The 26,426-nt window shown below is 49.9% G+C and overlaps 1 protein-coding gene across 4 annotated transcripts in view; it reads right to left on the reverse strand.

The window, feature by feature from the left end:
- Nucleotides 1–26,202, reverse strand: part of VANGL1 (VANGL planar cell polarity protein 1) — a 54,078-nt gene extending 27,876 nt beyond the window's left edge. Inside the window, exons 1-5 of one of the 4 annotated variants that reach the window (XM_041755407.1) lie at nt 26,050–26,200; nt 21,280–21,367; nt 16,201–16,404; nt 8,973–9,105; nt 4,536–5,143 (exon numbers count right to left, since the gene is read on the reverse strand). In XM_041755407.1, the coding sequence (XP_041611341.1) occupies nt 4,536–5,143; nt 8,973–9,105; nt 16,201–16,271 (812 nt within the window). In that variant the 5' untranslated portion in view covers nt 16,272–16,404; nt 21,280–21,367; nt 26,050–26,200. Of the gene's footprint in view, nt 1–4,535; nt 5,144–8,972; nt 9,106–16,200; nt 16,405–21,279; nt 21,368–25,561; nt 25,762–26,049 lie in introns of those variants that run through there. The other 3 variants (XM_041755408.1, XM_041755406.1, XM_041755409.1) reach the window with 3 other exon arrangements.
- Nucleotides 26,203–26,426: the final 224 nt, after the last annotated feature.

Genomic DNA, 26,426 nt, shown 5'->3' on the forward strand with positions numbered 1-26,426 from the left:
ATGAAACATGTTACTTGTGGACTTTTGAGAGAGAGAAGTCAGTAATGAAATTTGTTAGAACTATATGCCAAAGTTGGAGCAAGCAGACTCTGAGAACGAGAGCCTGATGTGGTTGTGGGAGTCTGCTAGGCTGTGGACCCCGATGACCCCATGCTCCCAGCTCCCTACCCTGTGGCCCTCTTCTGTTAGGTCTGGGCTGGGGCTCTGACTTGCATTAACAAGAGAATACAATACAAGTAGCACCGGGCTGGTTCCAGACACAGGCCTTAGATGGCTTTTTGTGTTCTTGGGAACCTTGAGAGGAAGCCTACCTACCCTAATGAAGAAACTACTCCCCTAAAGGGCTGAGAAGGGAGAGAGTCGTAGAACATGTGGGAAGAGGAAGAAGCCTAGTCCCAGCAGCCTTGCCACGTGGCTGCAATCACACAGAAAACACTGGTCAGACCAGCAAAAGAACCTCCCCCAGCTGAGACCAGCCCATGAGAGTACTAAAACAAATGAATAAATAAAAGGCTGCCCAACACTATTACATTTTGGGGTGGTTTTTTACAGCCATAGTTAAAAGAGGTCTTTTGGGGACATGTGACCTACAGAAAAGCTAAAAAGTTTTGACCAATGGCTCAAACCTACTGCTGTAGTCTGGAGGTCCAGGTTTTGTTTCCTAACTGAGCAAAAGAACCAATGGGCTAAGAAATGGCTCCAGAGTGCAAGCCAGCCATCTCTGACAATCCTCTGCATTCTCTCTTTCCAGCCCTGGGAGGGTTTTTTTTTTTTGTTTGTTTTAAGATTTTATTTATTTATTCATGAGGCACAGAGGGGGGGTGGCAGAGATACAGGCAGACAGAGAAGCAGGCTCCATGTAGGGAGTCCCATGTGGGACTCAATCCCAGGACCCTGGGATCATGCCCTGAGCCAAAGGCAGATGCTCAACCACTGAATCACCCACGTGCCCCCAGCCCTGGGAGTTAAACAGAATCCTGTATTTAACAAAATAGCTAGCACCGGCCTGGCACATGGTACCCAACTCAAAAATGCCTATGCATTCATTCACGTGTTCTGAGAGCAGTGATATGACTATGAACACATCTATCCAGAGGCACGGGGAGGGCTGTGATTCCCAGGAAGCACGTAGTCCCTGGACCTGGCTTCTCCTCTGCAAAGGGCAGCCGTCTCGTACCCCCTACCCAGCCCTGACAGCGCAGGAGGGATGAATGACATCGGACATCTGCAAAGCCCTCTGTCATCCCCCCGGCCCTGGGCAGAAAGGTTAGGAAGGACCTTAATCCATTTACAGTATCTCACTTTGTCCCACAGTAACCTTTTACCTTTCTGGAAGTTTTCAGATACACCCATTACACCACTCCTGCCAACGAGTGGGGCCACTGTACCTTTTCTGAGAGCTAATGAGAAGCATCTTTTAAGAAACTGAATAGGCATTCTTCTGACAACTGTCAAAAATAGTTCAGTCAAAAAAAAAAAAAATAGTTCAGTCGATTCCCTAAAATCAGCTTTGAGAACACCACAAGAAAAGAACTCACCAACACTCTGCACTGAAGCCCATCAGGCCACTGCCACCGGGAAGGCTTTTCCATAAAGGGAAGGTGAACGGCCTGCCAACTAGCAGAGGAAGTCTTGCTATTCTGATCTCCGGGCTCACTCTTTCTGTCTTCTGATTCCCCCATCCCTCCTATCCGTTTCCACATTTTACAAAAGGGTTTAGAAGTTATATTTCTGGCCCCGTGACTCTTGCAGCCACTGCTGGGTTGAGACCAGATTTAGCCCAAGGAGCGGCAGGTGACTGAGCCCACAGGGTGCCAGCAGGGGAGATGCCAAGCCTGCTCCAGCTCACACACGCCGGCTGGCCTAGAGGCAGCCAGCCCTGCCAGGGGGCTCTATCTGAGAGTAAAGGCGCCTCCCCTTCCCTGGCCATCTTTCTACCCCATGAGCAAAGGCTCCCCTCCATCCATGTGAGGGACACAGGGGACCTTACCAAGGGCAGGGGAAGGACTCCTCCTGGAGAGAAGCCCAAAGGAAGATACTGGCTCTACCTCAACATGCTCCCCCCTAGGGCTGCTAGAAAGGTGCTCCCCTTGGGTCTCCCCAGGAGCTGGGGTTGGTGGCTTCAGGGTTAACAAGTTAAGGCCAGGCAGTTGTTGGTCATGGCGAGGACAGGCATGGAAGGTGTGCAGCAAGCCTGGGACTCAGCCCTGCCTGCCCACCCACCCAGGTCTCCCTGGGCAGCAGGGCTGAGTGGTCAGGGGCCAGGGTCGCCGCCAGTTTTCTGAACATAGCACAGCCAAACTCCCCCAGGGCGATTTTGTCTGTCCCCTCTGCACCCCTGCTCCTATCCAGCTCGCAGAGCAACCAGTCTCGGAGGGAGGGGCGAAGCGGGAGCTGTGGAGGGGAAGTCAGCTCCATCACCTGGATGACTCAAGGGGAGATAATTCCCTTCACATTTCCACCCCACAGACAGGGTTCGTGCCAGTGAGAGTCGTGGCCACTTGCGTTAAGAGTCTCAAATAGCACCTGTCTCTACTGTAACCAGAGCTAGATCTCTTTCCACCCTCTTAATCTTGAGCAAGACCTGTCCTGTCCTGGGATAGACCGCTTCCTGCTGGGCTCTGTTGCTGCCACACTGCCTCGTTCTCCTGTGCTCCATCGCCTGTACCCAGGCCTGTGTCAGCAACTGTCCAAGTAGAGCAGCATCTACTTGACTGTGAAAGCCAAGGGACCATGAGCTCCAGGAGTTCCAGAACAGAGCTCTGAAGGCAGCCATCGTTGTGTCTTGGGAGCCCCCAGCTCTACATGTGGCAGATTTTTAACACAAGTCTGCTGGTCATTCTCCACTGAAGACGGGGGAAAGAAAGCAGACATGAGTAACAGCACTGACTTACTTATCTTCAGAGCCCCACAGGCACATGCAAAGGACTCGAAACATAGGATTCTGCCATGCATAGCATGTGACTCAGACACTGATTCCCTCCAAGGACCAGTCACAGGACGGCAGAAGCTCCCAGTGCTAAACCACCCAATCCTGGGGGGTGGGGGGTATAAGCTAAGCCAGAAGCACAATAGAGGGGGCAGGCCAACACGAGACGGTTTGGCAGTGTGACCCAACCCCAAACCAGGGCTGGGCCACCTTCCTGTCCCAGCCAAAAATATGACAAAGCCCATTGTTCTGACACCACTAGGGTGTCCTTGCAGGTCTTGGCTGCTCTGCCAACTACACAATCATGGGCCGGAATGGCCACAATTAACCAAGTGCTCACCATGTGTCAAGCAGGTTACACACAACGGCAGATATCACCTGAGGAGGCAAGAGAGCCCAAGGAGATGGCAAAGTCAGGCTAGCTACTGATTGGTAACCATGCGAGTGCCGTCTGTACACCATGCTCCAGGCCAGGCACTGGGGATGCAATGAGAGTGAGACACAGCCTCTGTCCTCTGCCCCCTCCTCAATTTGTGGAAGAAAACAGAAAAAGTGGTCTGGTGAACACGAGGGAAGACCATCTAGAGAAACTTGCCCATGTGCACCAGTAATCCTGAACAAGAATGATCATAACAGTTGTGCTTGTAATAGCAAACAAAGAAGATAAAATAAAATGGAAATAACATTAATGGCCACCACCCCCACCCCGCCCCCGCCCCAACCAAACTTCTAGAGAAACACAAAGTGAGAGATGCCACAGTGAGGGCATTAAGTGAAACCCAGCTTCATGACAACGGGATAAATCCTAAATGAGGCCTGCCATATTGTTCTCTACAAATTGCTTAAATCCTCCAATCCCCTATTTCCTCATCTATAATACTGGCAAGTATCAAAGCGTTCTGTGAAGACTGAACGTGACAATCTATCCAAAGTGTTTACCTCAGGATAAATAAACATGAAATAAAATAGAATATCATCACTTTTTTAGCCAACTATGAAACAGATTACATGCACAAATTTAAAGTATGATATCTTGACATATTTCTAACTTTATCGCATGTGTACATTTCCAAAACGCTCAACTCTCACAAGTCTGGGGTGTCTAACCCGCACTTCTTTCCTTATTGAGGGTCACTAGGGTGGCCCTGTAATTTAGTGCCTAAACCTGGACACTTCTGAGAGCGGAGGGGAGAAAAAAAAGGAATGATGAATAATTCCACTAGGACAAGGGTGGAAACCAGATGTAGCATTCTGAGCAAACTGGAGGGGCCGGTCGCTTTGCCGCTGTTCACAGGCTCCTTTCAGGGGCAAGGCCAGCAGCCATCACCACATATCACCTCCATCCCTTCTGGAGGGGCCACGTCTGAGAACTGGCCCAACAAAACCGCAGCCTGGATAAAACTGGCAATGTGTCACCCGCCTCCCTGCCAGCAGTCAGGAAAGTCAATGCACATGGACACCCTCCCAACACACACACACACACAGCTCCTCCCAAAAGCTGGAGAGAGGAGTCAGACCACGGTCCAGGCCCTTGGCCCCTGTCCTCATCCGTCCCTGTCCGCATCCGACAGCGGTCCTTCCTGCCTCTCGAGGACGTGCCCCCTACCTGAGGTGTCCCAGGCTGTAGAACCGGGACTCGCCGTCGGTGGATCGCACCACTTGCAGCGTGAACATGGGCTGCAGCTGCCTGAGCTCCAGCAGCACGATGGCCAGGTAATGGATGAAGAGCAACGCGTCCACCAGGGACACGGCGTACTGCACGATGCCCTGGTAATTCCGGTCCCGCGAGTCCAGAATGCGAACCCCGTAGAAGAGCCAATAGGAGACCACAAAAAGGAAGACGAGGACCAACAACAGGGCGCGGAACACGAAAACCCGCGGCACGTCGGCCCTTTGCTTGCGGAAAAAGAGCGCCCATGTCCCGATGAGCAGGATGAGGAGCTTGAACGCCACGGAGATAAAGAGGCCCTCACAAATCGTGCCGCAGGGCTCCAGCTCGTCCCGCCACAGGATGGGGGGCAGCAGGATGAAGGCGATGGGCGTGAGGAACACTAGAAGTCCGAGGACCGAGGCCACAGTGAGGCCCAGGTAGCGCTTGCAGTCCAGCCCCACACTGTCCTCCAGGTCCTTGCTGATCCTGGCAATGTCCTCCTGGGATATGCTGTGCTCTGAGGTGCCCGTGATGGCTGTTGTGGTCTCTCCCCAGTTGTCATCCTGATGGGGACAGAAAGATGAGTGTCAAGAGCCACATGTGGCAGGTCGTCAGTCAAAGCCACGAAGCAGGCACCTGGAGACAGGTGACGGACGAGGGGCCCACCTCCCCGAACCAACCCACACCCATGAGCAACCCTAGAAGGTGGAGGCCTAACTCTCCAAACAGAGGAGCTGTGAATCTTAATGAGTTTCCTTAAAGTTTTTTTTTAAATATAGATTTTATTTATTTATTCATGACAGACACATGGAGAGAGGCAGAGACACAGGCAGAGGGAGAAGCAGGCTCCCTGTGGGGAGCCCGACGTGGGACTTGAACCCAGGACTCCGGGACCACACCCTGAGCCAAAGGCAGATGCTCAACCACTGAGCCACCCAGGCATCCCACCTTGAAGCTTTCCAAGTTGTATCACATATGCTGTATCACCTTTTCAAACAGAGAAAACACAGCCTAACCTTCTGGTTGGTTCGTGGGGTGCTCTGTTACTCTGACTAGATCATCCCCTGTGTTGCAACCTCCGGAAGGGCTCTGTGCCCTGCAGTAAGCAATCCCACCATGAGACTAACACGGAAGGGCTCGCCTCTGGCCTAAGAAGGCTTTGCTTTTCCTTCTAGATTCCTGGCTGTGTTAGAAAGGCTGACCAAGGCTAACTTCTGGAAGTGGGGTGTTACGATACCCTCCAGCAGCTCTGAAGAGCTGGGGAACTTACACTGCTACGTACAAATCACAGCTGACCTGTAGCTAGTCTTTGGGGTTTCTCTGTTTGTTTTAGTAAGTATCAGTGTCAAGCACTCCGTGACCATGGTTCTCATTGAGCAAGCTAAGCAAATTCAAGTATCGCTGGCCAGGACAGCTCAAAAATCCCTCCCTGAACACACATTCTTGTGACACACCAGACAGCAAGGGCACGGAACTCCCAGGCTATTGCAATGTGTCTATGACTGTCTTGCTTTCTCTTTTTAAACTTTGAGGTAGTTTCCAGTTGGACTCATTAGTCTCCTTACTGAACATGATCCAGTTCTTAGGATTCTTAAACCGTTCTGCTATTTCGCTGGGAACTCTGACTGCTACAAAGCAACAAAACAGAGCAAGAAAACAAAGAAAAGCCACATGGGGTCCAACGAGGTTTTGCCTCAGGGATTTGTGTATATGATTTACCTTGGAAAAAAACAGTCCGATGTAGGGGCAAGCTGGGTGAAATCCATGTGGAAGACACCAACTTAGAATAATCTAGTGTAAGTTGACAGCTGGATCATCAAGATAGGGATCTCACAACCAACAATAACCTTCAATTTAGTAATGATTAGAAAAATATGATGTATCAGTGCATAGGCTGCGACAAGGAGCCGTGGCAGTGGCAAAGGTCTTGACCTATGAGCAAAGAGTTCTTCAACTTGGAAAGTCTGACATACCATGAAAGAAACGACTCAAGACAATGGCCAGAAGCCACTAAGGCTCCCATACAGGGCTGAGGGAAGTATAAAGTGGTACAATCACTCTTGAAAATGGGTCTGGCAGTGTCATGTAAATTTGACTAGATGCTCAACTGTACGACCCAGCAATTCCACTCTCAGGTTTTTATCCAAAATAAATGTGAACATATGTCTGCAAGACCTGTGTAAGGACATTTGTAACAGCTCGACTCAGAATAGCCCAAGATGGCATACCTCCAGTGTCTATTCATCAGGAGGATGGATAATAAATTCATGTAACAGAACACTCACCAAAAGCAAAAAAGGATGAATTGCTAAAACATGCCAACACGTGGATAAATCTCAAAATCGTTATACTTACTGGAAAAAGTTCGAAACAAAAGAATCTGAATGGTCCCAATTATATGAAGTTCTAAAGGAGGCAAACTGAATCTATAGTGAGAGAAATCACAACAGACTTTGTCTTAGAGAGCTGCAGGTAGGGACAGGAACTGACTGGGGAGACAGTAGTGATAGTGTGAGTTTTATGGGCTCAGTTAGCAGTTTGAACTTCCTGAACCATATACTTTAGATCTGGTTCATGTCTTTGTGTATAAATTTACTTCAATTAAAACAAAACAAAACAAAACAAAAAAAAACCTCACCAACAGGGGAAAAAAACAGCTACAAATTCAAAGATCAACAACTCATTATAACGTCAATTCACAAAATAATTTATTTTACAACACTCTGAGTGAAGAGCAAAAACCGGATTCCATGTTTTGCACTGGGCCTAAAATTTAGTCGATAATCGATGTGGAAGTAATTATTACTAGTATCTTGTGGCCATTTTGTTGACCACCACACTGCTATGATTTAGCTATTCAATGCCCTTGTTCCTACCAGAGTTGCTAACTTAATCCCCTGGACATTTTGAGAATGAGTATACATCTGTGCCTAAGAAAATGTAGATGTCCAAAAGGTCATCTTAAGCTTGGAGGGTCTTAGAACAGAAAGGATCTGAGATGCTCTGACACCCAAGATCTTCATTCCAGAGCCTGAGTTCCACAGAGGTCAGGACTGCCCATGGTCACAGAGCTACCAAGAAACACAGCTTCCAAAAGCCCATTTCAGCGCTGTTCCCATCACATCCACTTGGAATAAACACCAACAGCTTCTCAGTGAGCTCCAAGATGTAGAGAAGCTGCAAAGAAGAAATGCCTTCACAGTGGGCCACCTGCACCTCCGAATCTGCATCTAGAAGGAAAGCGACCCCCCTATAAGGTAGTCTAATCTTAGGATTAGTCCCAACCATCTAACCGTCCCTCTGGTCCTTCCAGAGCCATGGCAGGTGGGGTGATGGTAAGTACCAGCAACAAACTCTACATTCATCCCACAGCACCTCATGTGCTCTGAGGAATTCCAATTTCAGGCCACCCATCTGCTTATAAATGCATATATGTACATACCTGCAGGCGTGAGCAGACAGTGGTTTATTTGGGGCCAAGGCCGGCCACACATATATTTCAAGAACTGTGGAGGGTGTGCAAACACGTTTCTGAGTATGCTTCAGATGTTTATTTAAGTCAGGTGGGCTGCCAGATAGTTAAGACCCAGCGAGGAGAACTCACACAGTGTCTTAAAAGTTCACAGGTTGCCAATATTTGAATATTGGGTGATTTCACATAAAAATGCTAATTTTCAGCTTTTCTTAAATACCACTAGACCAGGAACACTGAATTCCTGCATTCCTGAGCAGTAATAAGTGTCTGGAGCTGGGGAGCTGCAGTTCTGCTGACAGAGATGCATTCTCCAGTTTGCCACAGACCCCATCGCTCTGCACCACGACCCCGACAACGGAAGTGCCACACAGGTTACAGCTCACCCCTGAGCTTGCCTGGTATGTTTTTTTGCCCCTTCTCTGTGACCCAAGGCCTACTTCACTCATCCAGTTTTCCTGTCAAGCATCTGAGTGTACAACCCCCCAATTTATTTCATGTACTTCATGGTGGTCGGTCTAGGCTCCCTTAACCTCTTGTTCCCCACTGTACTCAAGGTTTCTGGACAGCATTTCCTTCCTTCCCTCATGCACTGTTCCACTTTGGACCATGTCTCCGGAGATTACAGCCTGTAACTTTCCCTTTCTCTGCCCAGTCATCAGGCTGGCTGGCTTCTTTTCAACACCATTCAAAGCAGGCCAACCAATCACACTCCAGAAGAATCCCCAAGGTAGCCAATGGCAGGACAGGCTGTCCTTAGACCGACAAGAAACCACGAGACATAGATAAACTCATTACCATGCTAGAAAAATAAAGATAAAAACCCAAGAGAATCTACTGCAACAAGACTTAGGAAAACATTTGCTGAAAGGAGTCTCCATCAAGGAGCAGTGAGCTTACAGACTGCCTTTGATCCTTACCTGAACTTCCTCTGCCCGAGTAGAATCATTTGCCAACAGGGGCTCTCCGGTAGGAGCTTGAATGGTGACAGATTTTTCTGACCCTCTGCCATCTTTATTCCGGGGTGATTTGTGTCTCTCTCTATTTCTCTCCCTGGGAGGGGGGGAAAAAAGGTCATCAGCCAGCACATTTATACCATGTGAATCACCCCCCACTGAAATATATTATAAATTTCATTTTGAGCTTAGTAAAATTCAACACACACACACACACACACAAACACACACGCCATGCCAATACCCACCCAAGCCTCCCCCCTTGCAAGGAGTAACCTAATTTTTACTCCCTACTTAGTATTATCTTTCTGCCATTCCAAGACCCTAAATAAAGGCTGTCACTCCTCCCTCAACAATGGAATTGAAAATATTTTCTCAAAGCCTTTAATTGTAAATTTCAGAATTTCTGTAGCTGAAGCACATTTTACTGTGAAATTACTGACTTGATTTGGTTATAACCTGCCTAAATCTATTTTCTCGGACTTTCCTGTGAGGACAACATGGCAAGATATTTTACACGTTGGTCTGTCCACAAAAATCTGGGACACACTGTCACCCTACACCTTTGGACAAGTTGAGAAGAAAGGAAATTCTAAACCAGTACTAAGAAGCCTTTACTTCTCATTCTTACAAAATCAGACTAAAAGTCACTCCCCTAGGTTCTGGCTGAACTCAAAGGCAACCCAGAGGAACAATAAAAGCCAGGACAAACGAAACCAAGGGGCGTGTCTGTGTGTGTGCATGTGTGTGTATTTTTAGGCTTCCTGAGGAGAACAGGCTGCTGCCTCATTTTACCCCAGATGGACCTCCTGGGTAGTGGTCCAGGGTAACCGCCAGAGCACCCTGCCATGGGTCAATCTTGAAATTACCAAAGGAATCAATCACTGTGCAAAACTCAGAAGTTACAACCTGGCCATTAAGCACCTATGGACACTGGCACTCCTGCCCCCCTACCTGAGAACACTTGACAGAGGAGCCCCCACAGAAGGAGCCTGCCCATTGGTGACCAAGAATAAGTTCCCTCAACTCCCTGTCTTATGGGCCACCTTGACATTAGTCCTCCCTTCAAACACCTGCTGTCATTCCCAAGGTGTCCTCCCCCAACCCAGAGCAGGACAGAGCACTGTGCACAGATTTTGGGGACAAGAGTCAGATCTCAGTTCTACCCCTTAGATGTGTGACCTTGTGCAAGTTATTCAACTTCTGAAAGCCTCAGTTTCCTCTCTGTGAAACAGGGACAATGATAAGAGATAATGTGTGCAGAGCTCGGTACGGGGGCCTCAGGGGAGATGTAGAAGCAACTGTTAACACACGACCCAGCTCCTTCCTCTCCACGGCGTGTCCCCTGTTAGCCTGCTACTTAGCCAACAAAATCACACACAGACTTCCTGCGGGCCAACACCTACCTTATTGGCACCTCCCTAGGATAAGCACTGGTTAGTTCCTTCAAAGAGCAGGGAAGCATCCTGGGGCCCAGACACTCTCAGTGAGGAGCATCTCGAATTTCTAGAGCATAACCTATCATCCCGATCTATTGCTAAATAGAGTCCAGAAACACATGTGTCCTGGTCAACTTGGGTGTTTTAGTTTAACCAGGTTAATGAGGGCGACAGCAGAGAATCTGTTCACCTAGAGATGTATCTATAGATGCCAGTCATTCCACCCCCCACCCTCACTTTGGAGAGCACTCTACTAGGTGCTTTATTGTATTAATTCCATTCGATCCTAACAATCACTATATGAGGATGGTAGTCTTGTCTCCATTTTAGAGATGAAGAAATTGAGGCTTATGGAGGTTAATGGACCTCCCAAAATAGTAGTAAGAGGCAAAGCAAGATGTGAACCCGATTCTGCTCCCACCACCTCGATTCACACCCACTGTGCAGCGCTGATCTGAAGAGCAACCGGAAGATCTAGCATGACTGTTCCTGATGCTCGCCCTGACACCCTCTACTTGAACTACTGGCGCTCTGGAATGCGCCTGTGGTGCGACTGCTGGCAGTCACAAACTACTGTGCACGTGAATAGCATAAGACCACAGGCCCAAGGCTCTGGGCTGCCAAAGATAATCACTTCACAAGGCCCCAGTGGGAGAAACAATAAACAACTGGGGAGAGCCTTCCCATGTGCCTGGGCAGTCTTCCGGATGACCTGTGTGGATGAAGTCTAGAACCCTGCTCTCCAGGGCCTGCACCAGCCAGATCCAGGAGGTTCCTCTTCTAGCTTATGTTTCCATCATCCCCACCTGCTCCCCGAGCTATCGACTCTTTCTGTAATCAGCCAAGTCACATGCTCCCCTAACCCGACTATTTATTTACCAGTCCCATGGGTCAAATCCTGTGACAGCACAAATTCCACTGGAAGTCAAAATTCTTTCAGTGAACGCCAAGTGCTGGAGCCTGAACACAGCCGAGGCAGAGAGCAGGAGAGGGACACACCCAGGGCTGGAAACAGCTTCTCTAGGGCCAGCCATCCCCTCTGGCCCTCTCGCCATCCCCTCTGGCCCATCTGGCCCATCTCGCCCGGCTCATAAAGGGCCCAACGACATCCAAAGGAGAAGTGACTGCCTGAACCATTCCCTTGGTGACATCTGGTAAACCAGATAGGAGCCTAGGATCTGATAACCCCAGGAAGGTTTTATCATCCCCCTAAGCCAGAAACCTGAAACCACCAAAACCAGTGCTTTTCACACTCCAGTGTGCAGAGCCACCAACTGGGGCAGGGATTTAGGTGCAGATTCGCTGGCCCCACCCCTAGGGAGTTCTGTAGGGGAGAGGACAGGAATCTGCATTTCTCACCAGCACCCCAGGTGATCAGGATGCAGGTGGTCTAGGAAACTGTCCCCAAGGTTCTTCCACCCAAATGCTCCTAGAGAGAGGGTTGGGGGAGTGAGTACTTCGAAGTCTGGCGGTTTGTGAAATGCCTGTATACAGTATACAGCAGGGGGTCAATAATGGGAGCCGAGAGGGTGAGTGTGATGCTCAGCTGTACAATATTGAGGCACAGAGTGGCTTCTTTATTAAAATAGTATTAAATGGATCTCTTTACCTCGGAGACTGTGTCTATGCAACATCTACCTGCAAGGTTACAGACCAGAGTGTATCTGTGCTTGTGTGTATGCAGGCGAGAGGGTGGGAAGAGCAAGCAACAGCACGCAGGAGGCCGAGGCATGTGTCCGTACCTGCACGTGTGTGTGTGTGTGTCAACGCATCTATTTAGGCAACTCCCCCGCTGGGCGTCTGGGGGCTGCTGTAAAACCCCCTCGCTGCAGCCAGAACCCCCATCCACCCCTGTTCCCTTCCCACTACAGTAGGCATTTCCTGGGAAGACTATTTCGCTAGGTTTCTGTTGTTTGTCTATTTCTATTTGGGGAAAGCCGGCCCCACCAGTCACTCCTCCCTTTCCTCCTCTACCACCACCCACTACCTGTCCCTTCCCTGCTGATAGTGGGGCTGGCTGGCTGCTTCCGCAGGCTGGGCACCCGCTCAGGTGGGAGGGCTGGGCACTCCACAAACTGACTCTGAGGCCGCCTGGGAACAAAAGCACCAATTCCCTCTGCATTCTGGCCGCCCTCTTTTCAACAGTGCATTTCAGCACATTAGTCACACGAATTGCCCCCACCTTCCCCTTATGGGTTCCTCCTGCTGCTCCCCATCTAGCACAGCCCAGAGGGGAAAGCTTGGGCTTCCAAAGGCCCAACAAGTCAGGCCTGAAACCTATCTCCTAGCCTCGGAACGTCAGGCAAATAACACTGCCTCTCCGCACAGCCACTCTATTGCCTGCTGGAGGGAGGCACCACCCCTGGGGGGACAGAGACTGAGGGGCCTCTCCAGTGCCCACCAAGTGTTTATCAGAATCACTGCCCACTGCTGTACGGGACTTGGGGAACCACTGCTCCAGACTCCCCAGATGAGGCAAGATCGCTGAAGTCTGCACCATTTTCCCAGCAAGTGAACTAACTGGACACCCTCTGGAGAGAGCAGACATCACAAAACCAGGCCACTGACTTCTTTGTCAAAAAAGAGTCACTTATCATGTTTGGAAACCAGCCAGTCCCTCAAAGATGATCTCGGTGTCACTGGGTGTATCAAGTTTGATGCATTTCATTATTCCTCTCTGAGTTAGAGGCCTGCAAAAGTTACCAAAAAGCCCTCTTCTTTCCCACTTTTTCCATTCAAATCGCTGAGCAGAGAAGCTGCACAGGGAGCCTCCTGGGGGTACCAGACCCTTGGCTGGGTCTAGGGCCTGCACACACACTGATGAGGGGTATCCTTACCGCGCAATATATATATATATTTTTTTTAGGATTTTATATATCTACTTATGAGAGACACAGAGAGAGGCAGAGACACAGGCAGATGGAGAGGCAGGCTCCCCACAGGGAGCCCGATGTGGGACTCGATCCCAGGACTCCAGGATCACGCCCTGAGCCCAAGGCAGATATTCAACCACTGAGTCCCCCAGGAGTCCCACTGTACAATATTCTTTATGCCCTGCCGAAACACTCCCTGGCACACACCATCTACAGGCTACAAGCTCTGCCCCATAGTTGGCCGCTATGCCCTACAGGGCCCTCAGAGAATTCACTGCACGTGGGGGTTGTTTTTTCATCAAGAACCCATGGAATCTTGAATGGCCATCCCTTCCACACAAAGCTTTTCTGAATAGGCTTTCAGTAATACCCCCTAAGTACTTTACTAAAAGGCTCAGCTTGTACTATCATTTGCCAAGTACTTTCCACATGGGCCCTAGAAAGTATTAACAGTTCCGCATGCTGTTTCGATCGTAAAGTCACCACAAGGGCACTGCTGTCTCAATTTCTGGGGGCCCCAAGAGGCCTCAGAAAAGAGCAAAGGACAGCCTGGGGCCCCTACGTATGACAGTTGGGACGCACATGTATAGGCAGAGGAGGCCAGAGATGGTTCCTACTCAGAATACTGTAATGTGTCATCCCCAATCCATCCCCAAGCACCAGCAGCACCCCAAATTCCTATGCCTGTCACTGCCGTGTGGAAAAGAGAAGCTTGGCACACCAACAAAGGAATGACCGACCGTCTGCAGGAAGATGCAAAGATGTCGTGTTTCCAAATGGCTGTTTCTGGTGTTTTATGTATTTACTTATTTTTTAAAAGATTTTATTTATTTATTCATGAGAGACACAGAGAGAGAGAGTCAGAGACACAGGCAGAGAGAGAAGCAGGCTACCTGCGGGGAGCCCGATGTGGGACTTGACCCTGGGACCCCGGCATCACACCCTGGGCCGACTGTGGTGCTAAACCACTGAGCCACCCGGGCTGCCCTCATTTTTAGGATTTTAAGACCAATATGTGAAAATTCAGAAAACAATTGAGGTTTAAAAAAAAAACAAACTCACCCATAATCTTAATAATTCTATACTCAGAGACAAGACAGGTGCAGCCAATAACATTACCATTCATCTTCTTATAAGAATATAGAATGATTATAATGTACAGAGTTTTGAGTCTTGTTTTTTTAGAACATGCCCTTGTAAACATGATTTCTCAGACCATTAAACAATCTTTAAAAGTTTCTGTTTCATACGCTTTTATCTCATTCATATTTTTAATTACAAAACACACCCTTGAAGAAGACTGAACAGGTACAGAAAGATAAAGCAAAAACAAAATTCCCATCAGTCACTGTCTTGTGTCCAGCCCCTGTCCCATGGGTGACCACTGCTGGCAGCTCAGAGAACATCCTTCTACACCTTTTGCAGCCTGTGTACATCCATACGGGCTCGCAAATACATAAGTCAATTAGATAAACACATTTTATTGCCCTATTACAAAACAAAACGCCACTCTGCATTCGGCTGCTTGTGTGAGCAACTGCTTGGTCAGGAAAACACCACTACAACAGGCGCTCCCGGCCCTCCCAGCCCTCGCAGCATTGCCAACACAGCTGGACCTTTGGGCTCCAGCCAGTTGGGACCTTTGAATGTGGTGCTGAAATGCCAAGACTGTTAATAGCATTAACACAGTCACTGATTAGTGACCTCCCACTGTGTGCTAGGTTAAACACTTTATATGCACAGTTTTACTGAATCCTCTCAACAGCCCTGTGAGATGGCCATACCCACTTCACAGATGACGAGTCTAAGCAAGAGGCAGCACTACAACTTCACCAACTGTCTTCTTAACCACCTCTCCATTATTCATTCATTCATTCATTCATTCATTCACTCATTCATTCCCTTGTTCCTTGACTTACCAAACATTCTGCAGGTCTATAAACAGCAGACTCTACGAGTGCCAGGGCAGACCTGTGCATTTTGCACAGACGAGGAGGAGAGTTTGGTCCCCATCACCCCAGATGGTAGTTTTTGTTTTCTTTTCTTAAAGACTTTATTTGACAGAGAGAGAGCAAGCACTAGCAAAGGGAGAAGCAGGCACCCAGCTGAGCAGGGAGCCTGAGGTGGGGCTCGATCCAGGCACCCTGGGATCATGACCTGAGTCAAAGGCAGATGCTTAACCGACTGAGCCACCCAGGCGTCCCAATGGCAATCTTCCATTACCTAGGCTTGTTCCCTGGGAAAACTAGCCAGAGAGCAACATGGCACGAGACCCATCCTACCACCTAGTGTATAAACATCACAGCAAATGCCTAACAGACAATGAGTCAGCAACTTTAGGTGAAAAGCAACAAATCAACACCTTTTTTTTTTTTTTTTTTAAACTTTCATTTACATTTTTGGTAAAGCTTTGGGAGAAGTGTCATCTCTGAGAAGTCCTTAAAAATGGAAAACATTTCCACTGCAGGAAGAAACTCTAATTTAAAACCAATTGTCAAAAAACAAAAAAAAAAAAACAAAAAAACAAAATAAAGTAAAATCAACTGCCAGACATTTAGGTCATCAACCATAATGACAGCTATAAAATGTAAATTGGTGGTATGGTTACTCCCAACGCAAGCTAAATGCTCTGAAAGCCCAGCTTCTTATCCATGGGTGGACTGAACCTCCAATATCAACAGCCCCGAAACCCAGCTTCACCTCTTGAAAAGTGAGTCTGGGGGCCCCTGGGTGGCTCAGGCCACTCGTGTGCTCTGCTCTCTCTCCATCTCTCTAATAAATAAAATATTTAAAGAAAAGAAAAGTGAGCCTAGAAAGCGGGACCAACCTGCAAGTTTCCCCAAATGGAAATAAAGGTGTAACAATCAAGAGCTTACATACCCTTGTCTGTGAGATTTCTTCGAATGACTTGAATAGTAAGAATATCCAGAATATGTGGATTCGGTATCCATAGCAATGGGGAGCTTGCTCTTGAGGAAGGAGCGGACAGTGTTTCTCCTCAGAGGCAGAGAATTTCACCTACTAGGCTCCTAAAGCCCCAAAGGGCCTAGATATCCAGGAGCCACTCTTCAAAGGGAACAAATTCTAGGAAAAACAGGGAGAAAAAAAAAGATATTAACTTTCAAAGGTAACCTAAAGATTCCAGAAGATAAATGATGGCAGCTACCTCCTCTCTGGGGCCTGTTCCAGAACACATGAGCAAAGAGGAAGAGTCTGAATGCTAAATGCTTCCCCAAGTGTCCAGGAGGGAGATAGGCAGGTGCTGGCAGGCCAAACCTCTATGACAGTGGCAGGCACAGCAGCAGAGGGAGAGACCTGGCCCTTGGCCATTTCCTGGACGCAGCCTCCCTGTGTGGGTTCAGGCTGGAGGAAGTGGCTTCCCATCCGACAGCCTAGACAGTGCCCAGCCCCCACTGCCAGTTTGCTGGTGACCAGAACAATACCCAGGGAAGTAGCTTTTAAGGGCTTTTGTTCATAGTTTCCAAAAGACAATAAAAAAAAAAAAAGTTCTCTATCTCTTTAAAGCAGGAATCCAAACTCATGAGAATTTATCTTTGAGAACTGATTCTTTTTGGAAAAAAAAAAAAGAAAGAAAAAAACTATTATGGCATTGTTTACAACAGGAGAAAGCCCAAAATAATCTAAATGCCCCCAAAACAGGGCGGGGTTGGGGAGGGACAGGTAAGGGAATCAGGATTCCTCCACCCAAAGAAATATCAGATAGCTGTTTAAAATAATCAGGAAGGATGGAAAGTTTTACAACATAATGATAAATTTAAAAAGCAAACTGCAGGACTGTAGATACATCCTGAATCTGCTTTACAGTTCCAGTCTTATAAAAGGCTTCTGTAAACACAGTGATTAAGAAGGAACATCGGAAAAGGAAAGTGAGCAGGTGATTTATTAGTTGCGGGCTCCTGGGTCTTTCCCCACATTTTCATTAGATATTGCTTTGCGATAAAAATAAATTGGAAACATTTCCAAGTACATTCCTGAGCCCCACATGCCACAACCTTTACTCCTAGAGGCCCCAGAACCACGTTTGTCTCTCCTCCCTTTATCCTGCACCTCCAGAGCTGGTCTCCGCCCATCAGGGCTCCTCCTTGCAGTGTTGAAACTGCAAACTAGAGCCAGTGACATAAGTGTGAAGACAGAACAAAGGAGCTGCAAATGCCACAGCCCCACCCCTACTGGGAGGGGACCAAAGCTCCCTGACCCCTGCACCCACCTGCAGGCCGGAAGCCAACCTCTGGGTCACTTCCACATACCAGCATACCTTCCAGGCTCAAAGATAGCTTAAGATGCCTTTGCCCTTAGCATTCGTTCTGTGTGGAAGTATGGAAATGAGGTGCGTTTGCTTGCAGGCACTGTGACCTCTGGGCCCAGCCTCCCTTGTCCTGGGTGTTCTGGCTCATTGTTTCATTTCTCCTCTGCCATCAAGAGCCCCAGGCGAGCAGTGGGTTCTAGCCCAGCACTCTTCACCCTCTGATACAACCCAGGAGAAGCCCCTTGCTTTTCTCAGGCTCAGACTCCTCACCTGTCAAACTGGGATAAATCACAGGGCTGATCTGAGAACACTAACACACACAGGGTCTGGGGCTTGGTTCCAATCCCAGGCTTTACCCACTTCTTGGTCATGTAACCTCAGTCACATTACTAGACCTCGCACTGTAAACCGTGAGGAACAGGGAGGCTGTGAGTAGCAAGGGGGCTCCTACTGCATCGAAAGGAGAGTTGTGGCTCCCAGCACCTCCCTGTTCAGGTCCTGAAAGCTGATGTCCCTCCTTGTCTTTCTCTGCAAGAGCAGGGCATGGACAGGAGCAGAGCAGAGCTGGCTCCACTCGCCTTTCCACCTGCTGCCCGCCTACAGTCAGACAGCACTGGGCGGGCGTCTCAGCCCCCCAGGTGGCTAACTACAGCTGTGCGCTGGAGCAAGGCAGTTTCTCACCCGTAAAATGCAAATAAGGACCCTAGTCTGGGGGCTGAGTGTAAAAACAAACATAACAAACATAGTGGCTTTTTTTTTTTTTGGAATGTGCGTTTTGCTCTTGAACCACCTCCACTTTCCTAGAAAACTTCAAGAGCACACTCATCCTCTTTTTTTTTTTTCCTTTAGAAACATTTATTTTTTTAATGTACCATTCAATTTTTATTTTTATTTATTTTTTAATTAATTTTTATTGGTGTTCAATTTACCAACATACAGAATAACACCCAGGGCTCATCCCTTCAAGTGTCCCCCCTCAGTGCCCGTCACCCATTCACCCCCACCCCCCGCCCTCCTCCCCTTCCACCACCCCTAGTTCGTTTCCCCGAGTTAGGAGTCTTTATGTTCTGTCTCCCTTCCTGATACTTCCCACACATTTCTTCTCCCTTCCTTTATATTCCCTTTCACTATTATTTATATTCCCCAAATGAATGAGGACATACACTGTTTACACTGTTTGTCCTTCTCCGATTGACTTACTGCAATCAGCATAACACCCTCCAGTTCCATTCACGTTGAAGCAAATGGTGGGTATTTGTCGTTTCTAATGGCTGAGTAATATTCCATTGTATACATAAACCACATCTTCTTTTTTACTCCTGACTCCGCCTCCCACCGTTTCCAGCCAGTAATTTCAGTGAGCTTCCAGCTCCAGTGCCTTCGATTCTCACTTCCTTTCGGCTCTGGACTTTGTGGCTTCTGCATCTGCTTTGTACCTAGTGGACACCTGGCTCAGGAGGTGAGCTAGGGTCCCTGGGCCTGTCCAGAATGAGCTTCTTCCCATGATGGCCCTTGGCCCCAGCTCTTCCAATCTCCCCGTTCCCATCCCCACTTCCAGCTAATTTTGGCTAAATGCTGCTGGGGTGTCTCAGAGGCAGATGACCCAGGCCCTTGCAGACCTGGGCTGGCTGTGACATGGCTGAGCCACTGTTGCCCCGCCCCCCCATAAAAAAAGGCCATTTAACATGAGCTCTTCCTCTGTTGGTGAGAGCAATAAACCAGGCTCCCTACGGAAGGCGCATGGTAACCCAGGCTCCCCTTCCTTCCCCCCTCTGCGAAAGGACATCATTCTAAGTCCCTATTAAAATCTCTGGCCATCCATTAAGACAACTCCAGGCACGTCTCTTAAAGGAAATCATGGGTTCCCAAGTGCCTTCTAGGGAAAGGCTTCACCTAACTCTACCAGCACCCACATACAGGTTCTCCCACAAGTCCTACCTGTATTCCTCAGAGGGGTGATCTGTATGCACTGCCACTCCCTCCCCCTGAACTGTCCCCCCATCCTCCTCCCTCCACACTCTACTGAAGCAGCTCTAAGTGGGCCAAATGCAGAGGTCACATCCTAGTCCTCCTTTCCAGAGACCTTCTGATCCCATTTTTGCATTCATCTTACTCCGCATTCAGCAAGCAGGCACAGGAGGCCATGCTAAGCAATGCTGGCACAGCAACAACAGCACATGTGCACAGCAAGTGGCCTGTCCTCCCAGAACTTTCCACTACCGGTCATCCTCTGACACGACGGCGTTGGGGCTACTATTTCTCCAACACTCTTTCCCTTGCCCCCATCAAGTTATCCTTTAAGGCTCAAAACTCGCCCGTTCTTCTTCTCCGTCTGTGGAGACGGAGAAGCATCTAGCATAAGCTCACCGGAGATGGGAGCCACGGTGTACCTATTGCAGGATATTCTGGGGATAACAGGTACTTGACAAACACTGAAAAAATCAATCCCGCTCAGGGCACCTCTCCTACTCGGCTGCCCCTGCTCTTTTTGGAGCACCCCCACAAGTGCCCCCTGGAGTCCTGGCCTAGTCTTTCCAACATCCTTGGCGAGGGGGATCCAGTCATCCCACCAATCCCATCTACCCAGGCCTGTGCCACTTCCAACACTCTCTCTCCTGTGATTCGCATGCATCCCACTGTCATTAAGTGGCACCTCCAACACTCTCTCTCCTGTGATTCGCATGCATCCCACTATCATTAAGTGCCACTTCCAACACTCTCTCCTGTGATTCCCATGCATCCCACTGTCATTAAGTGCCACCTGCCCTCAGGAGCCTCCTCTCATTCCCCCAATGCTCAACCACCCACCTCCTCCAGGCTCCATGCACAGAGGGCTAACCTACTACTAAGTCTGCAGCTCGCTGCCCCCCCAACCATGGAATCCAGTCTCCGCTGAGTACGGGCTCCTTTCCCGAAGTCATGCTGTTTCTATCACAGCTATCGAATCCTGTCGCAGATCTCGGTAAGGATTAAGCATGAGCAACAGGAGGCAAACTAAGAAAATCCAGAGCGGACTTATTTTCAGGGCCAATGAAAGAGCTTGCATACAGTTAACACAAACACCCATCATGAAGCTTATCACCGCAATGATGTTTATAAGATAGTTCGCTTGTATGCACAAGAAATTAGCAGAACTCAAATAAGGTCAGAAGGATGCCTTTATCAGGAAGACAGCAGTAAAGTAATGAAAAGGAATCAGGTCCCCAGGGTAATAAACAGATTGGCTGCCACACAGTCACAGAAAGGTGTAAATATGGATCCTGGAATCTGGATCCTGTCCCTCTATCATCCTGACCCCAGCGATGACCCCCATGGTATAGGGCATGGGCAGCTGCCAGAGTGATCTTTCATATCACAAAGTGGATGTCACTTCTCTGCTTAAAACCCTTGCATGGTCTCCCACTCCAGTGAGAGTACAACACAGCATCTTCCACTTGGTCAGTGGGGCCCTGCCCACCTCGCCAGCTGCACCCTCTTTCTTCAGCGCCAGGCCCATCAAAGCACCAGGCTCTCTGCAGCCTCAGTCTTGGCAGAGCCCAGTACAACTGCTATACTCTCCCCATACCCCATTTTGCTCCACTCCTACTCATCCCTCTCTACTAAATCCTGCTTCTTTCCAGATCCTCTTGTCTACATGAGGCCCCTTCACAGCACTCCATCCTTTCCCTTTGTATCACAATTTCCGATGACACCTTGGCGTGATTACTTCACATCTGGCTCCGGAAGAGACTGTGAGCTCCATGAGGGCAGGGACCACGTTCCGTATGATTTGTCCAGCTCCTAGAATGCAACAGGCACTCAGTAAATATGTGCCGAGCACGGTTTTCTGGGGCAGACCTCAGGTCGTGGAGGCCACAGACCCATTGTAGAAGGAATGGTGGAGGCTGCCTATTTTACATTCTCTGTTGGAGAGGACAACGCAGAGATCAGGTTAGCAGTGATGTCAGAACCACCAGCAATGTGCTCACAAAACCCTCTCACTCGGCAGCAGGGTTTATGGTCCAGACAGGCTAAGTAACAGTCAGCAGCAGTCGCCTGCTATAGTAGGAGCAAGGGCCACAGTACCAGCTACAGGCACTGCCTGGAGGGAAGCTGGGGCCACAGGCCAGGCCAGGGTCGAGGCTAGTCAATTCACATCTCCCAAAGGCCAAGAGGGCAGTGTTGAGACAGGTGCACTTTTGCTTGCATGGCATCATCTGAAATTCTGGGATTCCCAGGCAAAAAGGTCAGCGAGAACCCCCTTTGCCACGCTTTATTAAAAACTGAAGATGGGTGGCCTCAAAGAGAATCTTTCCCTCAAGTTAAGTTCACCCACATAAAACATACCTGCCTACTACTTAAAAGAAAAACACAGTGTTCAGAAGCTCATATGAGGGAAATAATATGTTATGGTAATGACAGTGGTAAACATTAAGTTAACCTTGACGAAAAGGAAATTATAAAAACATCAACAGCTCTGCCTACAGCTATAAAATAATTAAGGGAACTCTGGTTTGGAGGGTAGAAAGTTATCTCAGGAGGGGGTACAGAGGTACAGAGACACACACACACACACACACACACACACACACACTGCACTTAAAGGGTCATTCTACTCCTTCAGCAGTGGGTCTACTTCTAAGGGAAAGAAGTTTCTGGCACAGTCGTTTTTATGTACACTGTGCACGTGACTTTTCTATCAGACACATAATGCTAAAGTGTTTTCCTCCATTAATTATTTTTTCCCCATCAATCATTATTTTTATTGTTTTGCGGTGAACATTATTCTCAAGGTCCCCCTTTCCAGTCAAATGGCACTTAAGGGGAAAATGTAAATGGAGATAATTTCGTTCATAGTCAGCTCTTCTTTGGCAGAGGAGGAGCAATGAAGACAAGTTCTGAAGTGAAAACTGTCATCGTTCAAATCCTGGCTCTGGTACGTGCCAGCTGTGTAACCTCAGATCAAGTTACTTACCCTTTCTGTGCCTGTGTTCCTAACAACATAATTATATTTTACTTATCGGCTTGTGGTGGGTATCAAATGAGAGAATTCATAGTCATTTAGAATAGTGCCTAGCATGTGGAAAGCCCTCACACCATTTGGCGTTGTTATTTATCATCAGTAAAGTCAAATTCATTCAGTTACGAAGCATACCTTCCCATGGCACAGGACCTCCTTAGCACTTGCATTAAACTTAACGAATCTTGTTGGGTCAGTGCTACTCTACCCAGAATGAATACCATTAACTTTAGCTAATTTAGGGATTTCCATTCTGTTCCTTGGACCTCCTTTTACTAGTCCCAGGTTGGAAGTGAGTATCAGACAGATCAAGGAAAAAAAACAAAAAACAAAAACTGTTTTATGGAGTTTATTTGGAGGACTTGGGGGGTTGAAAAGGAGGGCGGGAAGAAGTATGGCAAGCTCTGAAAAAACTTTTGCTGAACTTGTGGCCTATAAACCATAAAACATTATCCAGGTCACTGATGTGGGGATCAGAGGGCTTGTGGCATTTGTGACAAACCCAATGATTCTTTCATTACAACAGACCCCTTAAAATTGAATGGCTCTGGGCTGCTTGTGTTCAAAATGTCAATCTCATTTTACCTGTTTTGCCAATGATTTCAAATCACCTTCCTAGAATAACTACTCTTGGTTCGAATCCCTAATTACCTCTGAAACAGCCCCAGCAGCCGGATATAGATTTCTGAAGAGCTGTGAATGGTTAAGGTGTCTGGGGTCCCGTGATGTAGATCTGTTTTCAAGTTCACCCCCTTAACCCCTGCTAGACTTTTAAGCTTCAAAAAATAGATTTTATGAGTACCACCTCCTCTGTAAATCGCATGGTGCCAAGTCCAATGACTGCATCCAATTAAATGGGATTCAGAAAGACCCTGATTGGGGAGAACAGCATGTACCTTTTCATCAGGCTTCAGGCAAGACCAAAGCCACGAACAGAAACATGGTCCAGCCCCAAGTCCCCTTAAACTTGTCTTGTCCGCCTTCTGGAAAGTGGCATAGCACAATGCCCACATCACATGCCCACACACAGCCAGTCCCCTAACCACGGCTAGTTCGCTTTACAGAGAGAAGGCATGGCACTAATAATCTTACAGGTCACTGTGTGCTTACTGCGTGTTGTGGACCGTTTAAATCACTTGCATGCAATATCTCAATCCTCAAAACAAGCCGTGTAAGGGACAACAGATATTCATGTCATGTTACAGTTAAGCAAAGCAAGGTCACAGTAAGTGAGGAAGCCGTGGCGTGACCTCTGAGAATCTAATTCCACAACCTGCACTCTTAGATATGGGAAATAGACAGCAATACAGCAATTAACCAGAACCGTTTACTTATACATTGGAGGGTAGGCAACGATCATAAATTGTCCCAAACCACACATAACCCACAAAGAATTTTGCAATTTCAACTCCTGCTCACAGGTTCAGTGTCCCAAGCATTGTGGGGAGTCTGAGAGAAAAGAATCTCGAATGGCTGTAACTCCCAAGGAGTTCTCAGCCCAAAGGTAGACGCTGCCTGTTAAAATACAACGTGATAAGCACCCACGTGACACAAACGCTGCCGAGGTCTGGGGTAACAAACAGGGTGTGTGTTTGTGTGTGTCAGGGGCATAGAGGGGACGACACTTTTCTCACTCAACATCTGTTTATTCTTCAACAGACTGGGTGACACAGAATGGGTGCTCGGGGAGGAAACCATCCTCTATGGTTCTGTCCTGTTGCTCAAAACACATAAGACAATAAAAATGGGGATCCCTGGGTGGTGCAGCGGTTTAGCGCCTGCCTTTGGCCCGGGCGCGATCCTGGAGACCCGGAATCGAATCCCACGTCCGGCTCCCGGTGCATGGAGCCTGCTTCTCCCTCTGCCTGTGTCTCCGCCTCTCTCTCTCTCTCTCTCTCTCTCAATGTGTGACTATCATAAATAAATAAATAAATAATTTAAAAAATAAAAAAAATAAAAAATAAAAATGGACTGCCCGGCAAGCCCTCCTTACAAATATGCCACTCTCAAGATTCTTGTCCCATTTTACTTACAAATGAAGTTGCAACCCAGTCGCACCGCCAGGCCTGTAAGAGCGAACACTTCCCAGCAACGTTCCACTAATTCCCTTGGGAGACACCCAGGTCTGGGAATGCTCAACGCTCCCGGGTGGGCGAAGAGTGTTATTTCTCGGAACTGCAGAATAAAACAGTTTCCTCCCAGAAGTCAAAGCCCCAGAGATATCACACTGATTTAATTCAACTCTAAAAACTCTAATTAGTGGTCACATAAAATGACTAATTACTTCTCCCCGGTCTGAGGCAGTTTGCGCCGTGTCACCTGGAAGGCCTGGGGGCCGTGTAATCACGCAGCCCACCCGCAGGAGGCAGAATGCTGATCAGCGTTGACTGGTGACACAGCTGTAATATTTCCCAGCAACTCCGTAAAATTCATAAAACGTATCAAGCGAGAATGCCAGATTCTTTACAGCTTTTGCTAGCTTTTGGCATAAAGGTCTAAGAACACACGCAGGCATCTCCAGCCGCAGCCGGGACGGCGTGAGGGTCTCGCAAAATGCACGCGGCGGCCACACCAGCATCACAGTAAAGCGCCGTGACATCTCCTGCCGAGCAGCTAAACGGGCTCACGACACCTCCCCGGCCGGCCCCGGCCCCGGCCCCGGCCCCGGCCCCGGCCCCGGCCCCGCCCCAAGACGTGGAAGCGGAGCGAGGGGCTTCTCCGCGGCGAGGCTCAGCGGCCGTCTCCGGCCGCCAGGCCACGGCTCCGCCCCGCCTGCCTCCGCGGGCGCCGCGCCTCAGTCCTCATAAAGCTTCACACTTCCCGGGCGCGCGGCGTGGGGCAGTTCAAAGGCTGCAGGAGGAAAGGAGGGCCCGGCCCGGCCCGGCCGCGGGGGGCTCCTGCAGCGCGGCCCCTCGGGCAGCGGCTCGCCGCGCGCCGGCGGCTCCACCCCGGCGTTTTTGAAAGTAAACTCGTACCTGCCTGTTGCGCGCTCCGCGGCGCCAGCGCACTCGCCCCCCGGCCTCCGGCGCCGCCCGTTTCGGGAGCGACGTGCGAACACGGGCCGGCTCCGGGCGCTGACCCGGGCGCTGACCCGGGCGCTGACCCGGCGAGCCCCGCGGCGGGGCGGGAACGCGGTGCGCGCCCGGCTCCCGGCTCCCGGCTCCCGGCTCCCGGGGAGCGGAGGACCGCCCGGCCCCGCCCGGCCCCGCCCGCAGGGACGGGACGCGCACCGGGGACGCACCCCGAAGTCCGAAAGTCCGAGGCGCGGGGCGCAGCAGCGACGGCGGGGGCGGGGGCGGGGGCTCCCGGGAGGCACGATCGGGGCGCGGCGCGGGGGGCGGGGGGCGGGCTCCCGGCCCGAGGCGAGGAGGGCGGGGGCCCGGGGTCCCAGGCGGGGGCGGGGGCGCGGGGGCTCCGCGGCGGGGGGGCCTGCACCCCGCGCCCGGCCTCTCGCGGGACTCACCTCTGCGCCGGCCGTGCGGGCTCCGCGGCCCGCGCTCTCGGCTCTCAGCGGCCCCGGCTGCGCGGCCTGCGCTGGGCTCCCTGAGAGGCAGAGCCCCGCCGCCGCCGCCGCCGCCGCTGCGCTGCCGCTTTCCGCTTCCTGTCCCGGCGCCGCCCCGCAGCCCGAGCCCAGCCCCGCGAGCCCGGCGCGGCCGCGAGCCAAGAGCAGCGAGCGCGGCCGCCCCGCCGCGGGCCCGGCCCACCTGCAGCGCAGGGCGGGCCCGGCCGGCGTCCCCCCGCCCCCCGCCCCCCGCCCCCTCCCCGCCACACCCGCCGCACGCTCAGTCACCCACGCGCGTGCACACTCATGCACGCACGGGCTGACCTCACACTCGCCCG

Source organism: Vulpes lagopus, chromosome 5, assembly GCF_018345385.1.
Source record: "Vulpes lagopus strain Blue_001 chromosome 5, ASM1834538v1, whole genome shotgun sequence".
Taxonomy (NCBI): domain Eukaryota; kingdom Metazoa; phylum Chordata; class Mammalia; order Carnivora; family Canidae; genus Vulpes; species Vulpes lagopus.